This window comes from Myotis brandtii, unplaced genomic scaffold (genome assembly GCF_000412655.1).
Source record: "Myotis brandtii unplaced genomic scaffold, ASM41265v1 scaffold180, whole genome shotgun sequence".
NCBI lineage: Eukaryota > Metazoa > Chordata > Mammalia > Chiroptera > Vespertilionidae > Myotis > Myotis brandtii.
Window position 1 is genome coordinate 625687 of NW_005356675.1, and position 15967 is coordinate 641653.

Here is a 15967-nt window from a genome sequence, read left to right on the forward strand (position 1 = left end):
CTGCCGGTCACAGCGTCCTGGGTCAGGGGCTCCTTCCCATGCAGAGATGGCAACACCTCCTTCTCAGGACATCCCAGCTCCACTCCTCAAGCACAGAGGATGGGAGGACAACATGTAGGGTTGACTGTCACTGGGTCTGCAGAACACCAAACACTACCTGCTAGTTTGGTGGGTCTGTGGTGGGGAGCAGACAGTCATTCACACCAGTGTTTGTAACACGTAGCCATGTGGTTAATCAACAACCACACCAAGGGCTGGATGTAGTTTTCAACAACACCTGATACCTTTAGCACTTACATGTGCCAGGCACTCGACATGTTCTAACTCATTCTTTTCTCACAATGAGACCCAACCTGTCAGGACTTCTGTGGCTTCTTCCACTTGTGTTTTGTACTCGAAACATGAGTCCTTGTTCACGTGGGAAAACCACACACCCAGCGGGCACAGGTCCTGCACAGCCTCTGTGGTCTCTGCCCACCCTCTCCTTCCCAGTCTCCTGCACTTTGCCCACCCACATAGTCTGGGGGAGGCCCCCTGCACCCTGGTACTTGAGGTAACGGCCCAGAGAGCAGCCAGGCAGACAAAATAGTGACCAAGCGACTTAGAAACCATAAGATTGTAGCTGGAGGCATGGGCCTTTGAAAGCCTCCCTCCGGCTCCCCAAATTGCTGTATGGCTTCTGCTTCACTTAATCACTTTCTAGATGAAAAACAAGGAACGGTGTCTTTTAAATATCTTCATTTTGCCTGGCCGGTGTGACTCAGTGGTTGAGCACTGACCTATGAACCAGGAGGTCACGGTTCGATTCCCGGTCAGGGCACATGCCCAGGTTGCAGGCTCGATCCCCAGTAGGGGGCATGCAGGAGGCAGCCGATCAATGATTCTCTTTCACCATTGATGTTTCTATCTCTCCCTCTCCCTTCCTCTCTGAAATCAATACAAACATATATTTAAAAAAATAAAAATAAATAAATATCTTCATTTTACCAGTTAAGGAGCTCTTCATTTCTTTGTGTGGGTCCAAAATTCTTTCTGTTCTCTTTTTTTTTTTACTGAAGAATTTTAACATTTCTTGTAGCACAATGAATTCTCCCAGCTCTTTTTTCCTCTAAAAAGGTCTTTATTTCAACATCATATTTGAAAAATATTTTTAACTGGGTGTAGGATTCTGGGCAGACAGTTCCCCCATCTCTACCACCAGTACTTTAAAGATGCCCCCATCATTTTGGGCTTCCATAGTCTCTGGTGGGAAGTCAGCTGTGACTCATATCATTGTTCCCTGGAGGTGTCTTTTCTCTGACTCCAAGATTTTTTTTTCTTTATCTTGGTTTTCAGAGTTTGGCTTTGACACGTCTGTGTGGCTGTTTGTTTGTTGTTGTTTTGGTTTTTATTGTCCTGTTTGGGGTACTTTACCTTCTTGGGTTTGTGAATTGATGTCTCATTATTTTGGGAAAATTCTCAGTCATTATCTCTTCAAATATTCCTTCTCCCCCATTCCGTCTTCTCCTCCTGGAACTCAGATTACAAGTTGGGGTTGATATTATTGAGAGTGTTGTGAATTTACCATAGCTCTTTTCTCCTTCTGTTCCATTTTGGGTCATTTCTACAGACCTGTCTTCACATTCACTAATTATTTATTCCTCAGAATGGGCTGCAGATTTGCCCACCAGAGGGCTCATTGCCCTGGGCTGACATCTGAAGATGTTGGCTGTCCCACCTCTAGTCTGCCCTCAATGTGGAGAGCCCTGGCTCAGGTCCCACCTTAGTCGCTGCCTACCCAGGGATGACCACCTGCTTTTCTTTTCTTTCCTTTTCTTTCTTTTCTTTTCTTTTCTTTCCTTTTCTTTTCTTTCCTTTTCTTTTCTTCACCTTGTTTGAAACTAGCCCACAGACTACAAGCACTGTGAGGCCAGCTTCAGTATTACTTTTCCTCCTGACCACCTGCTTTTCTTTCTGTTTTTCTTTTTTTTAATATATTTTATTGATTTTTTTACAGAGAGGAAGGGAGAGGGATAGAGAGTTAGAAACATCGATCAGCTGCCTCCTGCATACCTCCTACTGGGGATGTGCCCACAACCAAGGTACATGCCCTTGACCAGAATTGAACCTGGGACCTTTCAGTCCGCAGGCTGATGCTCTATCCACTGAGCCAAACCAGTCAGGGCTGACCACCTGCTTTTCTATCTGCAGGAGCTACGAAGAGCTCAGAAACTGCACCATGTACGTGATGCAAAGGCTGAACTGCTACTGGCCAAACGCCGTGGTGAACAAGTTTTTCATCACCGTCCACCAGCACTACTTCAGAAGCTGCCCTGTCTCAGGCCGGGCCATGCAGGACCCGCCCCTCAGCATCCTCTGCCCCTTCATTGTGGTGCCCATCCTGATGACCCTGCTCATGACTGGGCTGGTGGTCTGGAAAAGCCAGCTCACCGAGGGCATCGTGTAGGCCGCAGCCTGGTAACTGCCCCCCACGCTGAGGCTGTGGGCAGGCAGGGAGGCCGGGGAGCTCTGGGCCTGGCCTGGGAATGGCTTCCTGGCCCTGACGTCAGAGCAGGCCCCAAGCCCCCTCGTCCCACCTGAGATCGGCTAACAGGATTTCGGAGCGGCGGTGGTGCAGGCATTAACCTGGACGCCCCCAGCTGGAGGTGAAGGCCACCCTAGGAAGGGGGCTGGTGCTAGGAGGGAGCAGAACATAACGGTCATTATTTCTGGGGAGTCTCTGATGTGTTTGCTCTCACCTCTAGCCAGTCTGTGGATGAGAAGATTGTGATTAAAAGGATGTCCTTGAATTTGGGAAGGGTCAGTGTTTCTGGCTGTGGGTCACAGTAGAAGCTGGGGAGGAACACTGGACGCTTCAGACACATCTTCCCCTGCAGGCGGTGTTGCAGGGCCCGATGGCAGTGAGGCCTGGGTGTGCACTGAAGGTGCTCCACAGGGTCCTGAGGCCCCCACCCCTCCACAGTGTCTAGAACCACTGGCTCAGACGACTGTGATGCACAGACATGCCGAGGCCAGGTTTGCTCAGTTTTGCTGAGCAGCCCCCCGCCCCGACTCCCCAAGAATGCCTCCCATCCCCCAGGTCCAGGCTCCCACCACTCTGTCCTTGAGGGTTTCACCTGCTATTTCCTCTGCACGTCCCTGCACCCAACCCAGCACTGCTTCCCCATTCAGGATTCTTCCTAAGCCTCCACGTGTAAACAGGCTTCTAGAAGGTTCTGGATCCCCTAAGGGAGCTCCACACTGTCCCTCCCAGATGTCCTCTGAGCTGAACAACCTCTGAAGTGCCTACAGCCCGCAGCCTGCCCTGCCCTCCAGCACCTCCCAGCCCAGGACCTGCCCCTTCTCACCCTCAGCAGCAGCTTCTCTGCCTCAGGTCAGCTGGCCAGAGCCATCATGTTCTGGACTATTCCGCACTAGCACACCACAGCCACAGGGCCCCCCATCCCACTCTGGTCAGGAAAGGGCACAGGTGTGCTCGCTGCAGTGATAGCCTCAGGGAACATGGGTTTCTGGAGTCCTCAGCACAGGACCTGGGAAGGGCTATGAGCTACCTGCTAGACCCCAGCTTCCTCTACTCTCAACGGTTGGAAACTGGGCTGTGAGAGCTGGAAGGAATGAGGGCAATTGTCTCCCGTTATCCCCGCTTCTCCCCAGGAAGCTGATGGCACAGATGAGTCACGATTTGGGCTCCGGGACAGGAACCAGGTGGAGGAAGCTTCTGGTTGAGGCCCCGGTGTCCCTAGTCTTGGGGATCCAGGAGGCTTCAGAAGCAGGGAATGGCAGGAAGCAGCTCGAGGACCTCACACTGCACCCGAGGGCAAAGGTGTCCCCACCTGGCCGTGGTGGTCATTCCTCCTGTAATTAGCTGCACATGCACCTGCAGAGGCCCCTGCTTCCTGAACCTGTGGGTCCTGTTTCCTTCGGTGCTGCTTCCTGGTCATTTCAGTAATCCCTCCCGCCCGGATCCACCGCTTGTGGAGGGGACTCCCGCCCCCCACTCCCAGGGCAGCCCCATTGTCCCCAGGTTTCCACAGGTGGTCAGGGCCCCACGGGGGTCTGCAGGGCCCCAGCACCTCACCCAGGGCTGAGCAAGGATCCTTCCAGAACCAGTGTGAGGGCTGTGGCATCTTCAAAGACAGGGCCCCTGCCTCCTATGTGCTTACCAGAATATGTGTGTGTGTGTGTGTGTGTGTGTGTGTGTGTGGTTTTGGTATTATTAATATAATTGAAACGTTATCCTATATAATAAAGAGCTAATATGCAAATGGTCATCGCACCCATGTCCCCTCGTGCCTTGGCACTAGGGCCGAGGGATCTGAGGCCGGGCCTGGGGACCTGAGGCCACGCCCCCCGCCCCGGTGTCGGGGTGGGGGACCTGAGGCTGTGCCCCCTGCCCCAGCGCCAGGGCTGGGGGACCTGAGGCTGTGCCCCTGGCTCGGCACCAGGCCGGGGACCTGAGGCTGCACCCTCCGCCCAGTGGGGCTTGACAGAGGACCTGAGGCTGCACCCCCTGCCCTGCGGGGCTTAACCGGGGAGGGGCCAGCTGGGTCTGGGTCTCACATGATTTCGAGGGGCACATGGATGGGCGGGGACTTGATTCTGGGTCCCGTGGCATGCCCCAGACTCTGACAGGAGGGAGATTTTCATATACATTTTACTAATTTTCTTTCATCTCTGACAGTTTTATTATAGAGAAAGGACAAATAGCAATATTAAAATATTTCCTCTAATTAATTCCCTTTTAATGTGCACGAATTTTATGCACTGGGCCACTACTTATAAATAAGAATATAATGAAAACAATCAACTTTCTAAAATAACTCAAAGTTTAGTTTCCTTGGGCTGTGGTAACAAATTAGCACAAACCAGGCAGCTTAAAACACAGATTTTATTCTCTCAGTTTCTAGAGGCAGGAATTCCCAATCATGGCTCTGGTGGGCCAGGCCCTCTGAAGCTCCCCGAAGGACCCCTCCCTCCTCTTCCTGCCTCGGGTCTCTGTTGGCACTCCCTGGTAGTCCTTGGCTTGTGGCTGCATCACACCAATCTCGCAATCTCACTGTCTTCCCTGTGTGCGCTGTGTCTCCTCTTCCTATGAGGACACCAGCCATACTGGATTTAGGGCGCCCCCTGCCAGTGGGACCTCATTTTAGCTTAACTCATTCCCTCTGCAGAGACCCTGTTTCCAAAGAAGATCTTCTCTGAACTTCCAGTGACTTAGCAAACTCAAGAGCTGGTGAGACCTCGGTTCTCCCCTTTGTCAGGCTGTGACAGGGACAACGTTGGGAACTGCTAACGACCTGCTGCAGAGGCGGTTTCCAAAACCCAGCCTATGGGGTGACAGAACGAGGCCAGGAGCCCCAGAAGTTCCTGAGATAAATGCCTTGTCCCCCGTGCTGGGGGGTATGGCCCTGTCCAGGACCGGTTCTGGGTGGTAGCTGCTCTCGGCCCAGCCTGTGGGGGCCTTGAGTGGGCAGTTGACTTTCAAGGCAAGTGAGTTTCTTTCTTTTTTTAATCCTCACCAGAGGACATGCTTAGAGGAAGCGGGTGCAGGGAGAGAGAGAAACAGGTAGCCTTCTGTATGTGCCCCGACTGGGGATCCAACCTGCAACCTTTCGGAGCACAGGTGACACCCAACCACCTGAGCCACTGCGGCCAAGCAGCCAATGAGTTTCTCAGATGCCTCGAGAACTGTTCCCGGAATCACTCTTCCGAGCAGTGCATTCTCCGGAGAGGTGCGGGCAGGCAGCGGGAGGGCCATAGGGTGTCTGGTCGGTGCTGCCACAGAATGAGCACCTGCCAAGATCACAGGGGATGGCGCCGATACCCTGGCTGCCTCAGAGCCTCAGAGAGCAGAGGCCGAGGTCAGTGGGGGAGCAGTGGGGTCCACGCTGGGGGTAGAGGTGGAGGAGAAGCAGGAGCTGCAGGTCCTCCCCACCGAGAGGCACTGCTCAGGCCTAGTGTGTCCCTCCTGTGCTCTGTCTGCCCTTCCCCTGAGCCTGTCCCAGGGGCCCCCTGGGAGTACAAGAGGGGCGATGGTGGGTCACACCAGTCACACACACGATCACCCTCCCTGTCCCAACCCTTTCCTACAGGCCTTGAAGCTTCTGCCACCCCGAGTGCCCACCCAAGCAGGAGAGACCCGGGCTGGTGGAAGCAGCTATCCTTCCGTGGCCTCCTCTGACCGTCCAGGGACAGGGGCCTGCAGGGACAGCTGGGAGTCGCTGGGCTGGCTGGGGAAGCTGACGACAGGTTTCATTTAACAAGTAAGATTGAGCAGCTGGAGAAATGGCCCCCTCTCCAGAGCTTCGTCCTGGAAATCCAAAGAAAAAAATCAAAGAACCCAACAAATGAAGGGAAAAGGACTTGGGAAGTGGAATTGGCCAAGGACATGTTGTTCCCAAAGCTGCTCCTATCAGCAGCTCCCGGATGAAATCGCCCTGGAGACAGGGCATCATCCTCTGAGCCAGAAGCAGCTCTGAACTGAGCTCATCTTCACAGAAAGGAGTCCCTGCTGGGGATGCAGCTGGAGACGCAGCTGGGGAGGGCACGTGGGGCAGGGGGCTGGAATCCAGCAGGGCACAGGGCGAGTTGAGGCTGGGCCATGGCATTCCTTCCCAGAACTCCCCGCCCCTCCCCAACCTAGATAAACCCCTGGGATGAAACTTCCTCTTCAAATTAGAAAGATGGACCCAAAGTCTGCGAGTGTGTATTCCCAGTAATTTCCCTCCTAGGAATTTATCCCAAGGGCGTAATTAGAGACGGACAACGGACTCATGTGGACTGATCGGCACCAGGATCACTTACACAGCAGTCAAGTGGAGACATCCTCAGGCCACAGGAGAGGACCTTCCCGTCAGATTAAATCGAGATGACGGGAAGCAGTTTCCTAAAATTACGTACATGGAGTTTTTTCTCATGCCATAGAGTTAATTGGAAAAGGCAGGTTACAAAATAGGAAGTGAAGTGATTTCAGTTGTGTGTGTGTGTGTGTGTGTGTGTGTGTGAGTTTGTACTAGTGTGTTAGTGTGTGTGTAAATGTGAGTGTTAGTGTATGTGGGAATGTGTGTGAGTGAGAGAGTGTATGAGAGTGTGAGTGTGTGTGTGAGTTTGTAAGTGTGTTTGTGTGTGTAAATGTGAGTTTAGTGTATGAGGGAATGTGTGTGTGAGTGAGAGTGTGTGTGTGAATGTGTGTGAGTTTGTAAGTGTGTTTGTGTGTGTGTGTGTGTGTAAATGTGAGTTTAGTGTATGGGGGAATGTGTGTGTGAGTGAGAGTGTGTGTGTGAATGTGTGTGAGTTTGTAAGTGTGTGAGTGTGTGTGTGTGTATGTGTGAGTGAGTGTGAGCGCACTCCCCAGGCCATACCAAACTGGGGGATGATCATATAATGTGACTCATAGAAACAATAACAACACACTACAGTGTGGATCTAGCTGCCAAGTCACACTTCCCAGTAATGAAGGCCGCGCGACACAGGGGTTAGGAGTCCCAGTGCTAGACTCGAACTTGCTGGGCCCCGACTGGACCCCTTCCCACCTGTGTGACTTTAGCAGCCTACTCATCTCTGATCATGTATGTGCTTGGAAGGGATGGCCTAGCGCCAGTCATCCGCTACATCCCCAGGATGGTGTGGTGTCCAAGCTCCAGTGAGAGGCTACTTGCCAAGGGATCAGTGTTTGGAGGGTAGGGATGGAGGTGGGATGTACAGGACCGTGCAGGCAGCTGTGGGCTTTGACACAGCGAGGGGAAAGTGTGTTTAAGATCCTTCTCCATTTTATGAACATAACTGCCCTTTGGTTCCTTGTGGAACAAATTCAGGAAAGACCAACAATACTTTTCAAGGCTATATTTGGAGGTGAACTTGGATCTGACTTTGGTTTCTTCTTCATGGGACTGTGCTGAGATGGCCCAGGAGGTTTCCTGTCTTTACTCGGGTTCCATAAACGTGCCATGGGGATCAAGAACACCAGGTTAAGGGCAGCTTTAAAATGTTCCTGCCCTTCCCTCAAAGTCATACCTCCCCGCTACCCCACCCCAGCCCCAGTCCCAGGGCTGGGACGGTCACCCAGGGGCTCTCTCCCTCTACTGGGTCCCTTTCCCAACAGACATTTGCCCACGAGCTGGGGCAGTTTGCTCCCTGAGTTTCTGGGGTGGGAGGCAGGCAGGGGTGCCTGGAGGTCAGTGACGATGGCAGGTGGAACTGTTTTTTATCCTCAGAGCAGCCCATCATGGTGGCAGCTACATCCCAGCACCTGCCCAGACTGCCCAAGGTCACACACGGAGGTCAATCAGACCCTCGCCATGGCATCCTCTCCTGACCCTCGCCAAGTTTAAAAATAAAAACAAGTTGTAGCATAGAAGCTATGGCAGCAAACCGCCTGGGCTCTAGTTGGATCCTAGCTCTATGCCCAAGAAAAACGGTGAGGCAAGTTACTCGAAGCCTCTGGGCCTCAGTTTCCTCACCTGTGAAGGGATGGCCCTGGGCACTCCAGGGAGTTGTTGTAAAGAAAGCCCTAGGTGCTGTGCCTGACACATACACTCTTCAATTTGGCCGTGATGGGGCCTTTTCACTGAGGAGCTGGGCCCCTGGTGGCTGTGGGTACACACGCATGCACGAGCCTGTGCATCTATTTCGCTCTCAGGGTGGTCCCCACCGCAGAGGGCAGGAGGCGAGGTGAAGAATCATGATGATGATCATAATGGTAAGCATTCAGTTGGTGACATGTGGGGATTCTCTCCAGCTCCCGGGCCCGTCTCATTCTGCATAGAACGGAGCTGTCTCAGTTTGGGCCACCACCACAAAATGCCACAGACTGGGGGCTTCAGCAACAGAAATGTACTTTCTCACAGTTCTGGAGCTGGCAGTTCAAGATGGACGTGTTCTTCTGAGGCCTCTCTTCTTGGCGTGGAGACACCCGCCTCGTCTTCCCATGGTTGTCCCCCTGTGTGTGTCTGTGTGGCCCATCCCAGTCACCTTATTGACCGCTTCAAAGACCCTGTCTCTGAATACAATCACATTCTGAGTACCTGCGGGTTGGGACCTCAACATATGAATGAAGGGAGGGGGTGGACACAGCTCAGCCCCAACCATCGAACTCCACCTGGTGGCAGTTGGCTCTGCCAGCAGCCAATTGAAGCTGTGCTGGAGCTAAAGGGTTGCAACTCACCATGAATATTCGTGGAAAACAGCACTGTAGCCAGAAATGTCACAGGTTGAATAAAAACCTGCTTCGAGAGGCATCGCACGTTCCTGTTGCGGGGAGCGAGCCTAGAGGAGTCAGGGGAAGATCGTGGTGTCGGTTTGGCAACACAGACTTTTCATCTAGTTTCGTGTTTTGAAAAATGGACGGTTCTCTTCTCCCCTGATGTTGGTGTTCCTCACATGTTGATTTTCTTTCTTTTTTCTTTTCTTCTTTTTTTTGGTCCAGAAAGGTAACAAAGAAATGAAGGGCTAGGGAAAGAGGAAGAGAAACATATTTTTCTTGAGTTAACTGGGTCAACCATTGGGAGGGCGGAGAAAGGGGGAGAATGTTAGGGAGTGTTGGAGAGATGCCTGCCCTATCAGCCTGCCCTGCGCAGCTGGAAAGTAGGCGAGGGAGGCGGGCCTGGGCCTGTATCCAGGCCATGCGATGGGCCAGCCACCCAGAGGGCACCAAGCCCAGGAGAAAACAAGGAAGGAAGTTTTTTACTCACTCCTGCTCTCCTAGCCTTCATCATTCAGGGAGTTATGTCCATTTTGCAGATAAGGAGACTGAGGCACAGAGAGGCAGCAACACATGCCAAGATGTCCGCGAAATGGGTGCTGCTGCAGGGTTTGAAGCCAGGGCCCTCCTATCCCCAGACCCCAGTATGTCACTCACCTGTGCTGGCTCCCCTGGTCCAGGAGAGTGGAGAACAGGAACTTGGGTTCGAGGAGGGAGCTATGGTCGCCTCCTGCTGTGTGTGCAGCAGCAGGTCACAACTGGGGTTTGCAGGTTCAAGTGGGCTTCCCTCTGCAGGACTCCTCTCCTTCCACCCAAGCCCTGAATGGCCAAGAGACATAAGAAGGGATGCACAAATTCAGGGAAATGCAAATTAGAACCACAATGGGAGACCATTTCATACCCAATACCAGGAGGTTACTAGACATTCAAACTGCTACATACTGCTTATTGGCATGGTAAATAGTATAACCACCTAGAAGACCAATCTGGTAATTCTAGCAAAGTTGGAAATGTGTCGGCTCCATCGACCAACACTTTCTCCTCTGGGGGCAGGCCCTGGAGAAACCTCTTACCTGTACCCAGGATTGCTTTTGTCAGTGTTTACTGCAACTCTGTTTGTAACAGCAAATGATTGGAAGCAAGCTAAATGCCCAGCAATAGGAAACTGAATAAATAATGTGAAATATTCTTATATATGAATAATCTATGCACCTATTAAAGTCAACACTATGGATCTCTACATAGCGATATGCATAGATTTCAAAACATGGTATGAAGCCCAGCTGGTGTGGTTCAGTGGTTGAGAGTTGACCTATGAACCAGGAGGTCACGGTTTGATTCCCGGTCAGGGCACATGCCTGGGTTGCAGGCTCCATCCCCGGTGTGGGGTTTGCAGGAGGCAGCTGATCAATGATTCTCTCTCATCATTGATGTTTCTATCTCTCTCTCCCTCTCCCTTATTCTCTGAAATCAATAAAAATATATTTTTTTAAAAAGCATGGTATGAAGCTAAAAATACACAAGTTGTGCCCTGGCAGGTGTGGCTCAGTTGGTTGATCACCATCCCATGCATCTCAGTTAGGGCAGGTGCCTGGGTTGAAGGTTTGATCCCCAGAGAGGGGGCGTGCAGGAGCCAGCTGACTGATGTTGCTCTCTTACATCGATGTTTCTCTCTCTCACTCTCTTGTTTTCTCTTCCTTTCTCTAAAATCAATAAAAACATATTTTTTAAAAACGTAAGTTGTGGAATGATAAGTACTTCTGTGTGTGTGACTATATGTATATTTACACCCAGAGTTGGACCGCATTTGTTCAATTTTAGGAGACAGCACCAACTCCCAAAGCCAACGCACCAGTGCTCACTGCCCTCAGTGGTCTGAGAGTTGCCAGTGCCCCATACCCTGGGTATTTCCCATTCTTGTCATTTAAGCTATTCTGATGTGCGTGAAGGGATGTCATGTTGTGGTTCCTCTGGCTTTTCCCTGATGACTAGCGAGGAGGTGCATGTTTCATGTGTTTCTTGCCCTTCAAATCACCTCTTTTGTGCATGGCCTGTTCATCTGGTGCTGGATTCCCTTTTGGGAATTTCTGCCTTTTCTTGTTGATGGATAAGGTCTTTACAGGTTCATTATATGAATTCTTCGTGAGATATATGTATTGCAAATATCTTCTTCCACTCTATGGCTTGTCTTTTTAATGGTGTCACTTGAAGAGAAATTCTACATTTTAATGTAATCCAATGTATCCCTTTTGTCCTTTATGGTTAGTGCTTTTGGTGTTCTGTATAAGGAATTTTTGCCTTCACTGGGGAAAGTACTTTGTGAGTTCTTCTGCAAGGTACTGCATCTTTCATATTTAGCTCTAGAGTCCTTATGGAGCCAGCTCTGCTCACACTGTGATCTAGGGCTTTCAGCCTCCAGAGCTATGAGACAATACATTTCGTTTGTTTAAGCCACTCTAGTTACTGTACTTTCTTCAGTCAGCCCTGGCCAACTAATACAATATACTGGTAAATATTTTCTGATAGTTTGGAAACTTATCTCTATCTAAACAGACTATTTTATAAAAATGCCATTGTACTACTCATGTCACCTTGCCACTCATTTTTCCATTTTATGATATACAATGGGCACTGTGAAAATTAATAAAAAGAAACCACACCAAAATGGACTCAGGAGGCCAGAAGGGGGAGCTCTCACACAACCTGTCATGTCAGTTACAGAAAGAATTGTCAAAGACCCCAATAGAATTGTTCACAGGAAAGAAGCATTAGTTATAGACCCCACAGGAAAAGATGGATGTCGTGTCTCCTGCAAGATATCAGATGTCCCATCAACTCAGCCAGTGAAAAACTGTCATCTCCCTGAACTATCCGTTGTCTCCAATGGACTTTGATTCAACCTCTCCCACTTTCTCCTTTTTCCCCATAAAATAACGTTCCTCTCTTTTGTTTATTGGACTTTGCTTATAGCTTTTGCTATAGCTTGCTTGTTCTGAATTGCAATTCTAGCTGTTCTCAAGTAAACCCATTATGCTGGTAAAACAACTGACCTCTAGTTTTAAGGTCAACAGCACTTCTTCATGCCTGGAGATCTGACAAAACTCTGTGAGCCCCATCCTTTATTCCCCCAGGGCCCTGTGGTGAAGACTTAAGTGGCTTCCAAGCTGTCACTGCTGAAAATGCAGCAGTGATAGGGTGACATTTTCACCTGTTCCCCACCTGACATCCCATGTGGCCTCTGAGCATTCCTCCAGAGACTAGCTGGGGCCTTCCCAGGCCTCAGATCCTACTCTCCCCTGCCAGCTGGGTCTTGGCTGGTTCCTTCACAGGATGTGAGCTCTAATGTATATCTGCCATGGACATTTTGAGAGACATAAAGTTTGTAAAATGTTTTATCCTGTTTAAAAAAAAATCAACTGAATAAATTGAAGATCTAATTGGTTTTATTAAATTATTTATAAACCAGGCAGCATCTCGTCTAGCAAGCAGAGAGATACTCTGAGGAGTTATACAAAATGGAAGGCTTTTATAGAAAGGAGCATGGGGCAAGGACCTCATAAACAAAGAAAATTGAAAGTTCATTGAAGGAAAGAGTTCAGGGTGATGATAGTTTCTCATTGGCTGAGCTGTGGTGTTTTCCATTGGCTGGGCTTGTTGCTGGGCAAGAAGAAAATCTTCCTTCCTCCTGCAGAGGAGGTAAAGTAGATAGCACACCTTCCTGTTGGAGATGCAAGGCCCACTTTTTTCATGTTCGGAGTGATAAGGAGTGGCAGGGTGACAACCCACTCTACAAGCCCTCCAGAGTCCAATTTTAGTTGAGGTTTCCTTTATTAATTTTCACAATCCAGATCATGCCTATTTGTCATGAAGTTTAAATATTTTACTTGTCTTTCCTTCCGCCATTGTGAAATGGGTTTTTTGATAAACTTCTAATTGGCTATTGTTGGTATGGAAAATATACCTTTTTCTTTTTCTTTTTAGTCGGTCACTCTGTTTATCTCTTATTCACTTTTACATTTTTCAGGTGCCTCTTGGATATTCTAGGGAGTTGTTTACATTGTCTCATTATGCTATGGTCATGTCTCATCCTTTCTAATAATCATCTTCCATTTCTGGTGAATGCCTTATTGAGTTAGCCAGAACTTCCAGAATATTAGGTAATAACAGTGAGGATGGATATCTTTGAATCTTCCTTCAGCCTACCGTACATGCTCTCTCCATCCTTTCTTCATCATAATATGTGTCCTCATTCCCAAGGGCCGTTCTCCTACCTCAGATGTGGGTAGTGTCTGCTTTCCCCTGCAGTACGTGTTGGGGACTGGCACAAGCAGACCATGTTTTCCTGTAAAAAATGTATGTTCAGAATTTCATTGAATGGACCTGAATGTGCTGTACGTTTAGCACATGGAGGGCCAACTCTATTGCCACGTGGAAGTGACCTAAAACTAATATAATATCTCTAATAGTCATCATTTATTTCAAAGTGACTTTTTCTTCTTGGACTTTAGGAAGGCTTTCTAAGCATGATTTGCATTGCCCGTTTTTAAATGACCTGTCCAGGGAAGCCTTAAGCTTCTCCATATTTATTTTGCTAGTGAGTAGCAGCAGTAAAATCATTTATTTTGCACAAGACCGGTCCTCCAAATTAAGGATCAATTGTGTTTAAAAGAGACCTTTGTATTGTGTTGCTATGAAAATAACATATAAACAAAATAAGTGACAGATTTTAAAAAGAGAGGAAAAGTTACTCATAATCCTACCACCTGGACACAAAAATTATTCATTTTTGTTTATTTACTTCTAGTTTCTGCCCATATATTTGTCTTTTCCAGAGTTGCAGTCATGGTATTTAAACAATTTGAATGTTACTTATTTCACTTATTAAGTATGTTTGTGGTTTTATATAATCTGTGTAATGATCAAGCTTAATGGCTGTATAATGTTTCTGTAAGTAAATGAGCAGTAATTCAGTTAACCATTCCCCTAATGCTGAGCCTGAGGTTGCTTCCAAGTTCTATAACACAATGGAAATTTTTGTGCCAGAGCTTTTTCTGTTCTTGGCTTACTTCCTCAGGCCAATCCCTAGAGTGAAATTACTGGGTCAAAAGATTCGAAGGCTTTTAGGACTTTTACTGCCCAGCTAAGGGATTGTGCCAAGTCACCCGATGCCAGCAGAGCAAGCAGCGGTCCAGGTGCACTCTAAATGATGACTCCTTTCCACAGATGTCATAGCATCGCTGTCACTGAAGTGCTGGTGCGGGGTTTTAGTCATGAGTTGGGAAAGGAGTCACCAGAATGTTGGTTTTTTCCCCAGTGTACAGGGAGAGAGAGCTGTGGCTGCAAGGGGGAGGACTCTATCTGGAGGTGGCACTGCCTTGACATGCCAGGTGACTGCTTTGGGTGACGCCAGTGTGGTCTCAAGGGTTGCAGCCCAAGATGCAGATCACAGACACCACCCTGGACGTTACAAATGCTCAGAACATGGTACGGTTGCTCCAGATCGTTCCTGCCTTGTTCACTCTGGTGTTCGCATAACTAATGGATATACATTTCAACTGTGTGGGGGTTTTTTGTTTTGTTTTGGGTGGTTTTTTTTAGGGAAAACAGTGTATTGTGGCATTTTGCCCACAGCACTCACTGAAGTGGACATCTGATACCTAGTGTAACAGAAAGTATAGGTACTACACAAAATATGAAACATGGGCAGCCGTGCATTGCTGCCACAGTGGGTTCAGCATCCAGAGTGTGCCACGAGGAGCCCTGGGTAGAAGGCACCTGTCTGGACCCTCAGCAAGACCTCCTGAATGCCCAGACCCTAGGCCGCCCCTGTGCTGCCAGCAACCTCCTGGGAATGCTTCCTGGATATGAAGCATTAGCTTGCTAGGGCTGCTTCTGTCCTGTGCGATGTTCTCCCAGGGCTTTGCTGGCTCCGGGGCCCCAGCCTGGAAGGGGAAAGAATCACAGACGTGCAGCTGCAGGAAAAGGCAGTGGGATCTGAGGAACGGATTGTACGACCTCTGCAAACTTAGAGAAACTGAGGAGTTAGCTGGGTGAAGAAGGGGGAAACTGTTCCAAACAGAAGGAATACCATGAGCCGAGCTCTTCGCTGGTCTTCCTGGCTCTGGTCTCCTCTCTGCCTGGCTCCCCGCCCACCAGCTCACTCAGAGCCAGAAGACTTTTTTAGAAAGAAAAGCACACGGTCACCCCACTGTTTCAAACCTTTCAACGGGGCTTCTGGAAACACAATTCCAACTCCTTGGCTCTTTCCTCCCGGTCTAGGTGGTGAACCTCATCTTTCAGACGGCGCATTCCTCCAGGAGCCTTGCTGGAGCGCTGCTCCCCCACCCCCGCCCCTTATCACCAATCACACAAATGGACGTGAGAAGAGTTTGTACAATTTGAAAGACTTTTAAAGCACTTTACAAAAGTGTAAAAGATGAAAGAAGGAATATAACCCATTAAGACAAGAACAGGAAAGGGCCCAGCCACTCCTCTGCAGCCTCCGCCACGGCACACCGAGGGTGGGTGGCTGTGTGCAGTCTGAGAACCCGCCCCCAGCCGCCACCCGCCAATCAGCGAGGAGTAAGAGTTCAGCCCCGCCCCTGGCCGCACCCTCTGCCAATGAGCGAGGCCCCGCCGCCTTCAGCTCACGCAATTGTTCGCCTTTCGTGCGCCAAATAAAGTTCTTCAGGACTTTGAATTTTTTTTTTAAAGCGCCCGCCGCAGTCCCAGCAGCCGCGGAGGAGAGGGGCCGAGTCTCCGCCCCCC

The 15967-nt window shown here is 49.6% G+C and overlaps 1 protein-coding gene across 3 annotated transcripts in view; it reads left to right on the forward strand.

Moving 5' to 3' along the window:
• RAMP1 (receptor (G protein-coupled) activity modifying protein 1) overlaps nt 1-2789 on the forward strand; it is a 29521-nt gene extending 26732 nt beyond the window's left edge. For all 3 annotated transcript variants that reach the window (XM_014537622.1, XM_014537623.1, XM_014537624.1), the window contains exon 3: nt 2191-2789. In XM_014537622.1, coding sequence (XP_014393108.1) covers nt 2191-2446 — 256 coding nt within the window. In that variant the 3' untranslated portion in view covers nt 2447-2789. The remainder of the gene's footprint in view (nt 1-2190) is intronic.
• The last annotated feature ends 13178 nt before the right edge of the window (nt 2790-15967 follow it).